Here is a 10,301-nt window from a genome sequence, read left to right as displayed (position 1 = left end):
TTCCCCCCCCCCCCCCGGCAGACATGGGGAGCAAAATCCACCCGGGGCTCCAGCGGGTGGCTTTGTGGTTTTAGTTTTTTTCAAAAATAAAGGAGAGTTTTAAAAACCTCAGGCTTGTGCCAGCGGCAGAGTTCCCCCCAGGGCCAGGGCTCTGTTCCGGGGGTGTTTGCAGGGCCCTCTGCCCCATGCCCCGGCTGTCAAGGTCATGCCGGCTTCCACTGGGGTCAGCAGCGGGCCCCGGTTTTGGATTAGAGGCTGGAGTGCAGCGAAGTCACGGCAGGGGAGGGCAGGGCTGCCCCGTGGGGCCCTTGCATAGAAACCCGGACCGGCGTGTGAGTCTGTCTCTCTGTGTCCTGGGCCAGTTTGCAGAACGTGATTGGAGAGCTGTGCCCGCACAGTCCTGCCGAGTGTTGTGCGGGATCCAGGGCAGGCCTCCGTGGGATCCAGCCCCTTGAAGCTCATTTGGTTCAGCCGGCCTCGGTTTAATTTTGCCTTCAGCAGACATTGGGTTATTAACAAAGGCACCCCGGATGCTGTTGGGGGGGGGGCGGTCTTTCCGTGGACAGAACTGCCATTATCCTTTCTGGGAATTACGGTCTGGAACGGAAATGTCTGCCGGCTTCCAACCCGGTTGTTGCGTTTGGGCTCCAAAGCGATTTGTAAAGGAGTTCTCAAAGGCAGAGACGAAAGAAACTGTGACTTTTTCTCGTAGAGGCAGATTCCAAAGCCGATGCGAGTCTTCGTTTTTAGAGGGGAGCGTCTGATTTTTCTCTGCAGGTTTCCCGTTTTTACTTAACAAGCCATTGGGGCAGCGGGAAGTCACAGATCCGGCCCTGCGGCCCGTAGACTGTGGGGCAGCCGCCGCCAGGCAGGTGGGTCTCCTCAAGAGAAGGGGTCGGCAATCGCCAAGGGTGCCCCCTCCTCCTGGGTTTTCTGCCTGTTGCCGTTGTTTGGCCAGTCGGCACCCTGAATGTGCCCAGCACTTTACGCAGAACCAGAAGGTGGGTCTCTGCCCCAAGTAGCTTCCAGTCTCAAAGAGACCAGAAAGGGTGTTGGAGGTGGGAGGGCTTAGGTTGCAGGTGGGCTCCATTGGAGGCACCCGTGCTCAGGATTCATTTCTGTCAGGGAGGGGACTGATGGGGGAGGTGACTTAAGTGGGTCTGAGGGTGGGGCGTTGAGGGAAGTGAGAAAAGGGGCAGGGGGTAGTTGTATTTTTTTTCAGGGTTGCAAAGATTGGACTGGATCGGACTGAGAGGCTGAGCTCTCTGTGGCTTCTCCCCGTCAGGGCATGGCAAACTGTGGTCTCTCTCTCTCCTTGGGACAGTCTTCACACTGTAGGGAGGAATGTTCCCTCTAAGCTGAGTGAGGGTGAGCTAGCTCACACTCACTCAGCTTAGAGGGAACACTGCCTCTAAGCTGTGGAGTCTTGTGAGCAAAAATTCTCCTTTGCGAGCCACTGGCATTAAAGTTGTGAGCGAGCGACTTGGCTGCTGCATAAATCAGTTTGCTTTGGAGCCCCGCCCTTCCTGAGCCAAGACAAAAAGCTGTGAGCCGGAGGCTAAAAAACTGTGAGCTAGCTCACCCTCACTCAGCTTAGAGGGAACACTGCCTCTAAGCTGTGGAGTCTTGTGAGCAAAAATTCTCCTTTGCGAGCCACTGGCATTAAAGTTGTGAGCGAGCGACTTGGCTGCTGCATAAATCAGTTTGCTTTGGAGCCCCGCCCTTCCTGAGCCAAGACAAAAAGCTGTGAGCCGGAGGCTAAAAAACTGTGAGCTAGCTCACAGTTTTTTAGCCTCCGGCTCACAGCTTTTTGTCTTGGCTCAGGAAGGGCGGGGCTCCAAAGCAAACTGATTTATGCAGCAGCCAAGTCGCTCGCTCACAACTTTAATGCCAGTGGCTCGCAAAGGAGAATTTTTGCTCACAAGACTCCACAGCCTAGAGGGAACATTGCTTAGAGGGAGCACCCCGCCGTCATCCCAGGCTTTTGCATCGCTGCCCTCAGGAGGCAGAACGGTGGCAGTTTTCTTGGCCAAGAGCAGTTCTGGCCAAGGGCTTCCCAGCTGTCTCTTGGGACAGGTCAGCATCTCCGGTGAGTGCAGGGACTGTATGCGGGGTCCTGCATGAGACGCCATCAGCCAGCCAGAACATCGTAGGCTGAGCCAGGGTCAGTTTGGGGCATTTTCTCGCCCCCAGGCAAAGGCAGTTCAGGAGAGGGAGGGTAGGAAGGGTTGCCTCGGTCCTTAGTTCTCGTGGCCCTTTCTTACACGCCCAGGGAAATGCCGATCACCACTTTGGGGACAGGAAGCAGTTTTTCTCCAGGCCAGTTTGGCCAGATATCCTGGAGGGGTTTTTTTTGTCATCGTCTGGGAGTGGAACAGGGGTCACTGGGGTTGTGTGGGGGGGTATTTGTGAATTTCCTGCATTCTGCAGGGGGTTGGACTAGATGACCCTGGAGGTCCCTTCCAACTCTATGATTCTGTGAGACTGATCAAGATGGGTAGCCGTGTTAGTCTGTCTGTAGCACCAGCAAAGAGTAAGACTAACTTCTGTTAGACTTTGTTAAATATGCACCTCTGAAGAAGTGAGCAGTGACTCACAAAAGGTCATACCCTGCCACACGTTTTGTTAGTCTTTAAGGTGATACTGGACTCTTGCTCTTTTCTTGCTCTTTTCCACTCCCCCAAGCAAAGGACACCCATAGCCTCCTGGGTCTGCGCTGCCAGCAGCCATGTTCAGACTTCGCGCAGGTCCAGGCGGCGATGCTAGCCCCCCCTGGGTGGGAGTGAGCAAATGGACTGTGATGCACTGGTTCGGGGGGGGCCTTATTGTGCCCCCCTCAAGCACTTGCCTGAGTGACCTGGCCCAAGAACTGAGCCTGCATGTGGTGGCGGGGGCGGAGTGAGGGCCTCTGCTCAGAAAAGCAGGCAGGCCCTTGGGATCACCACCCGCACGGATCATTCGGGCGTGCCGGTGTTCTCTGAAAGGGGAGCACACGGAGAGCCTGACAGGCGTTACAAGCAGCACGAGTTCACCATGGGGAACGGCAGCTATCCTGTAGCTGCCGGTTCCGTGTGGCAACTGGGCAGAGCAGTGTGGCTCAGTGGCAGAGCAGTGGCTTTGCACGCAGAAGGGCCCTGCAGTTAAGGGATCTCTTGCGGCAGATATTTCTTTCTTGAGAGACGGCACGGTGCCGTACTTAGAGAGCTGGACTGGGACTTGCGAAACCCAGATTCGAATCCCCACTCTGCCCCGGAAGCTGGCTGGGCGACCTCAGGGGCCGGTCACACCCTCTCAGCCTAACCTACCTCGCAGGGTTGTTGTGCGGATAAAAGCAGAGGAGAGGGGGACAACGTAAGCCATCTTGGGCCCCCACCGGGGAGAAAGGAGGGATACAAATAAAGTAATTGAAATAGAAATAGAATGAAATTGTGAGTAAACACACAGCAGGGCCCAATTCAGATCATGACTGCTGCCTGGGAGAAATTCCTGCCTTCCCCCTTGTGCTGCTTTCGGGAGCTGAAACAGCCGGGGCGTTATTGGCTCCATTGGGAACACTTGCATGTGCTGGTTCCCCAGAGAGCAAATAACTCTCCCACCCCCCTGTGGCTCCCCCGGGCTGTTTCCACCACCGAAAAGACCACAGGAGAGAAGGCAGGAATTCCTCCTCCTCCCATGCAGTGGTGCCAAACCGAACTGGGCCCTGCTGCGCGTCTAGACGCGACTTGCCATCAGGAGCCAGCAACTGCAGTATAGCTGGCGAACGTGTGCAGTTCTTGACCTCTAGTTATGCTGTGACTGTCTTCCCCACAAGGGGGCAGCGTGGCGAGGGCCCTGCCCTTTTGGCTGCCGGCCTCTCGAGGTGAGGTGGACCCCGTGGGGCGGTGCAGACTCTTCCCTGCCACCTCCTTGCTTAGGAGCCCTGCATTCCCTGGCGGCATCACTCCCGCTTGACTGTGCCCCCGTCCGCAAAAGAAACGGCTGCAGCCGGGCGCTGGCGGGTCGTGGAACACCCATCCCTGCTGAGCCGGAGACCACAAGAAAGCCAGGGCCACATGGCAAAAGGTGCGTATGACTCAGCCTTCTGGTTTCACATCCGGCCAGGAATAGATGCCTGCTCCCCCTTGTCGTTGTCCCCTGTCCCCCCGCTTGTTTTAACTGTTCGAAACTGCTCTGTGTCTTGAAAGAGCCGTGCCAGTCGCCAGCAAGCCACGCCGGCCACCCCGGCCTCTTCCTGGCATCCTTGCGGCGCGCGAGAGCCCCCCTCCCGCCGCTGGCGGGGGAATCGGCCCGCCTCGTCCCCGCAGAGCAACAAGCTAATAAAAGATTGATTGGGAAGAGAGCTGCAATCTGCCGTGGTCGGCACTTCCTTCCCCAACTTCTCTCTCTTCCAGGGGGATGGGGGCAGCGGCCGGGGGGCCGTTAGCAAACACCCATTTGATTGGGCTGCTTTTATTTCCCCCTTTCCATTTCTTTATCTCCGTGATTTAACGGCCTGTCTGCAACCGTTCCCGCTAGAGCCCAGGAGTTGCTGGCCAGGCAGCTCTGCGCGGGGAGACAAGGGCAGGTGCAAACTTTCTGCACTCTGTCTCCTCCTCTCCCTCTCCCTTTCTCTCTCCCAAACTTCCCTTTTTGTGGGGGAATAATGAGGGAGGCTATGCAGGTAAAGGCCCTGACCCGGACGGCCCGGCCTAGCCGGATCTCATCAGATCTCAGAAGCTAAGGGGGGTCGAAAGTGCGGAGAAAGCTAATGCAATCTTAGGAGAACCAGACTGGTGTCGTGGTTAAGTGTGCGGACTCTAATCTGGGAGAACCGGGTTTGATTCCCCCACTCCTCCACTTGCACCTGGCTGGGCGACCTTGGGCAAGCCACAGTTCTGCCAGAGCTGTCCTTGAAAAAGAGCCGTTTCTGTCAAGAGCTCTCTCAGCCCCACCGACCTCACAGGGTGTCTGTTGTGGGGAGGGGAAGGGAAAGGAGTTCGTCAGCCGCTCTGAGACTCCTTTGGGTAGTGAAGAGCGGGGTATGAATCCAATCTCTTCTCTTCTTCTTCTTCTGCATTAACAGAAGCCTTGTGTCCCGATCACGGGAGGTGGTCATTCCACTCTATTCTGCTATGGCCAGGCCTCGCCTGGAGTCCTGTGTCCAGTTTTGGGCACCGCATTTTAGGAAGGATGTTGACAAGCTCGAGCGTGTCCAGAAGAGGGCAACCAGGATGGTGAGAAGGATGGTGAGAGGGTTGGAACCCAAGTCTTACGAGAAAAGGCTGAAAGAGTCGGGTCTTTTTAGCCTGGGAAAGAGAAAGCTTAGAGGGGACAGGATTGCAGTCTTCAAGTATTTGAAGGGTTGTCATGTAGAATACGGAGCAGATCTATTCTCTCTTGCTCCAGATTGCAAGACTAGATCTAATGGGAGGGAATTACAAGGGAGTCGTTACCGGCTAGATATCAGGAGAGACTTCCTAACTGTCAGAGTGGTTGAGCAGTGGACGTTTTCAAGCGGAGGCTGGACGACCATCTTTCGGGTCTGTTGTAGGGCTATTATCTTTCGGCTACGCTCCTGCAGAGTGCAGGGGGTTGGACTAGATGACCTGCAAGGTCCCTTCCAACTCTAACACTCTATGATTCTATGACCCTGGCTAGTACTCAGATGGGAGACCACCAAAGGAGTCTAGGGTCGCTACACAGAGGCAGGCAATGGCAAACCACCTCTGTACATCTCTTGGCTTGAAAACCCTACAGGGTTTTTAAGCTGGCCGTGACTTGACAGCACTTTCCACCCCTGCTGCTAAAAATATTGGCCTCACGCAGATGGCACAGGCTAGCCCAATGTCGTCAGCTCTTGTAAGCTAAGCGGGGTCGGCCCTGGGGGACGAACCAGTCCAGGGTCGCTACTGAGAGGAAGCCGATGGCAAACGGCCTCTGAATGTCTCTCGCCTGGAAAACCCTATTGGGGGGGGGGGTATACCATAAGTTTAATGCAACTTGACGGCCTTGTCCACTACTGCAGGGGTGGCCAAACTTGCTTAACGTAAGAGCCACACAGAATAAACGTCAGATGTTTGAGAGCCACGAGACAGGAACAGATATTACACGTTTTTACCGAGAACTATGCAAATTTGCTTTTTATTGACATTAAACGAGACTGCCGAAAATGATAACAAAAGCGGTAAAAGCAGATATTGATAAGGATACTGATTTGTCCAGTGATATTTGTTTGCTGATGATATTCCGCTTGCCCAGCTGCCCTGTCGGGAGCCGCGCAATATGTGTGAAAGAGCCACAGTTTGGCCACCCCCGCACTGCTGAGCAGGTAAGGCGCAGCCCAGTCTGTACGCAGCTCTCTGACCAAACAGAGGGGGTTTGGAATGCAAAACTTCGGGTTTATCCCTGAGCACCTGTGTATGTGTGAAGCGGCCTCAGACCGAGTCAGATCCTTGGTCTCTCTAGCTCAGTCTTCTGTGCTCGGACTGGTAGCAGCTCCTCCAGGACTCAGGCAGAGAAGGGCCTTTCCGGGTGTCACGGCTCAGGTGTCACCTGACACTGCCACCACTCTGGATTTAGGATCCCTTGAGAAGGCCCAGAGTACCCTCCCAAGACTTTCAGACCTCCCTTTTGGCCGAATAACAGGTGTGAGGACCAGGCAGAGTGAAACAGGGAAAAGGTTCATTTTATAGGAGGTCAAACAACAAGGTGCAGAATAATAACAGTAAGTGGGTGAAAAGAAAAGACATCAAATGCCCTAACGCGTCTAAATATAGACTGTCCCTAGCTCACTATTCCAAGTGACACTAGACTACTCACCCTTCCCTCAGGATGAGGGTTTCTTCCTGCAACAGCCTTCCCTCTGGCTCTGCCCTCTGGAAGAAAGAACAGCTTCTGCTCTGGCGCCAGCCCTTTTGTTCCCCATCCCTCCTCTTCCCTATTGGTCAATTTTGGCTCCAAAACCTCTCAGGGGCTTCTGGGAGTTGTAGGCCCAGCCTCACCTACTGCTAGCCAGGCTCCCTGGGCCTAGTAGGCCTCTGGTGGCACAGCCCAGATCATGACACCGGGCCTTCAAGCAGAGATGAACCTGGACCCTTGGGTATGGAAAGGAAGTGCTCCGCAATGGAACCACGGCACCGTCAGCTACCCTCTGGGGTCCGAGGCCCCCAACCCTCTCTCCAGTGCTGAGAGTCTCTGATAGATGCTGTGACTTCCTGTCCTCCACTCCACACCTGGACCCCGATTGGTCTCCAGCGTAGGTTGCGGGGTGGCCTCCAGCTTAACCCTGCTTGTGGGCTTCCTAGAAGCAGCTGTTCGACCTCTGTGTGAACAGAATGCTGGACTTGGTGGGCCTTTTTTCCGATCCACCATGGCTCTTTTGATATTCTCAGAGGCCAAGCATCCGCTTGGTCGTGGCCAACTTCGGCAAAGACCCTCTGCCCAAAAGTGGTGTTGCTGGCTACGGCTTCTCCACCCCGTAAGGCAGCATATCAGAGGACGATGAAGCCAAGTCCCAAGTCTGCTGCTGCGCTGGTCCGAAAAAGAGAGACATCCAAAGAGAACACTGCTACTCAGGGGGCTTCCGGTGGGTTTAAAAAGCGGCTCTCATGGTCTCCCGGAGAGCCAGGGCTGCCCCTCAAGGGTGTTTCTGTGGGCTGGGTCTCTCTGCAACAGTTAGAAACATAAGAATATAAGAGAAGCCAATGTTGGATCAGGCCAATGGCCCATCCAGTCCAACACTCTGTGTTACACAGTGGCCAAAATATACCAGGGGCCCTCAGGAGGTCCAGCAGTGGGGCCAGGACACCAGAAGCCCTCCCACTGTTGACCCCCCCCCAAGCACCAAGAAGACAGAGCATCACTTGCCCCAGACATAATATCATAAGAGAAGCCAGTGTTGGATCAGGCCAATAGTCATCCAGTCCAACACTCTGTGGCACACAGTGGCCAAAATATACCAGGGGCCATCAGGAGGTCTAGCAGTGGGGCCAGGACACTAGAAGCCCTCCCACTGTTGAGACGCCAATGTTGGATCAGGCCAAAGGCCCTTCCAGTCCAATACTCTGTGTCACACAGTGGCCAAAAACACCAGGGGCCATCAGGAGGTCCAGCAGTGGGGCCAGGACACCAGAAGCCCTCCCACTGTTGACCCCCCCCCAAGCACCAAGAAGACAGAGCATCACTTGCCCCAGACATAATATCACGAGTTCTTGTATTGTGAGAAAGGGAGAAAAGGACTTATTTCTCTACCTGCTCTATCCCATGCATAACCTTGTAAACCTTGATCATGTCACTCCTCAGCCGTCGTTTCTCCAAGCTAAAGAGCCCCAAGCATTTTAACCTTTCTTTTTTAAAAAATATAATTTTTATTAATTTTATAACCAAACAAACAAGAAGTTAACAGAGAATAGATACAAGTTTTCAGAAAAATTCTTCAGTCTGATATAAAAAAACAACAACACAAAACTCTAACATAGTCAACCAGAAAGAACTATAAACTTGAACAAGATACACTTTATATTAGATCAAAACTATGAATTCCCTAGGTAGTTCCTAGTAAAATACAAAATTCAAAAATCGTTTAGGTAATTCATATGTAGAATTTGAAGTATTAGCAACATATTCAAAAAAGGAAAACCATCTTGTTAGAAATTTGTTCACTAAAGAAGAAGAAGAAGACAAGAAGAGATTGTATTTATACCCCGCCTTTCACTTGGAGTCTCAGAGTGGCTTACAAACTCCTTTCCCTTCCCCTCCCCAGACAGAAACTGCTCTTTTTCAAGGACAGCTGTGCCAGAGCTTGTGACTGACCCAAGGTCACATCAGCAGTGCAAGTGGAGGAGTGGGGAATCAAACCCGGTTCTCCCAGATTAGAGTTGCACACTTAACCACTACACCAAACTGGCTCTGATGTGATGAAAGAATCTGTTCCGTGATCTTGTCTGCCGCTGCTAAATCCCAACATTTTGACACCCATTGCTTAATGGAAGGTGTTTTAGCCTGGTTCCATGATTGGGCTACATTTTAACCTTTCTTCATAGGGAAAGTGTTTAGAGAGTCCACCCCCAAGTGTCAAAGCTGGTACCAATCAACCTGCGTGAACCTGAGTGTACTTGGATGCTACCCTCCCGTGGAGGCTGAGCAGCAAACCAGGCCCTTTGATGGAATCACAAAGTCGTCGGTTGCATAGGTCCTCCAGCCTGGCTTGCATTCCCTTAATATGAAGGTGCTGGACGTAGCCCAAGAAGCGTCACCGCTGTTGGGCTCTGCTACCAGAGGCAGTAGTGCCTGGCTGGATGTGTCCAAGTCAGTGTGCTGGGCCGCGGACAGTCCGTGCCAGACACCCTCCTCATTCCTCAGCTCCACCGCATCCACCGGCATACGCAGTCCAGGAGGTTTTCGCATTCTTTCCAAGCAAGGCTGGTATTTGCAGCCGTCCCGAGCTAGCCTCTAATCGCCTTGGCGGATTGGCTGGCCGGGACTCACTTGGATTCTTTCCTTTCCAGGGGAGGTCTCCTCTGTTAAGGAGGACCAAATCGAATCTCGGGGCAAGCGTTGCACAAATACCGTCTTCAGTCCTGCCCTCCTCCCCCTCTCTATACAATGGTAGGAGCCAGCGGAATCACAGGATACAGTTCTGCCTGGACTGTACCACTGCACAGTGCAGGTGGGAGAGATGCACATTTAGACGACCCTCTCCCTCCTTCCCTCCCTCCGTCCTCATCAAAAACTTCACAAAGGAAGAAGCTTCGGTAGGGGAAAGGCTCAGATGAAAACCACCTCCTAAATATGCGAGTTCTCTCCCCTGAGGGGTGTGCATGTTTGTTAGTGCCACGATCAGCAACCGATTGTTAGTGCCATGATTAGCAACCGATTGAGTGGGCTGAGCTATTTAAAAGGCACCTTCCATTAAGGCCCCGTTTTCCTTACTTACAAAATCTGCATGTGGCGGGAGCATCTGCTTGGCATCTGCTTGGCATGCAGAAGGCCCCAGGTTCAATCTCTAGCATCTCCGGTAAGGACCAATCGCTTCTTAGCCTTTTGGCTAAGATCTTTAGAACACAAGAGAAGCCATGTTGGATCAGGCCAGTGGCCCATCCAGTCCAACATTCTGTGTCACACAGTGGCCAAAACCCAGGTGCCATCAGGAGGTCCACCAGCGGAGCACAAACTCCAGAAGCCCTCCCAGTGAAGCCCCCCAAGCACAAAGAATACAGAACATCACTGCCCCGGGCATAAGAACATAAGAGAAGCCATGTTGGATCAGGCCAGTGGCCCATCCAGTCCAACATTCTGTGTCACACAGTGGCCAAAACCTGGGT

General features: G+C 53.6%; 1 protein-coding gene across 1 annotated transcript in view; it reads left to right on the top strand.

The window, feature by feature from the left end:
- The window catches only part of ZC3H3 (zinc finger CCCH-type containing 3), a gene marked incomplete at its 5' end in the record, with an annotated part of 348,088 nt that extends 340,628 nt beyond the window's left edge, over positions 1-7,460 (top strand). Inside the window, 2 exons of the mRNA XM_015418106.1 lie at positions 778-872; positions 7,371-7,460. Coding sequence (XP_015273592.1) covers positions 778-872; positions 7,371-7,460 — 185 coding nt within the window. The remainder of the gene's footprint in view (positions 1-777; positions 873-7,370) is intronic.
- Between the last annotated feature and the right edge of the window lie 2,841 nt (positions 7,461-10,301).

This window comes from Gekko japonicus, unplaced genomic scaffold, assembly GCF_001447785.1.
Source record: "Gekko japonicus isolate JY-2015 unplaced genomic scaffold, Gekko_japonicus_V1.1 scaffold1481, whole genome shotgun sequence".
NCBI lineage: Eukaryota > Metazoa > Chordata > Lepidosauria > Squamata > Gekkonidae > Gekko > Gekko japonicus.
Note: the sequence above shows the minus strand (reverse complement) of the source record. Positions and strands in the feature narration are given on the sequence as shown.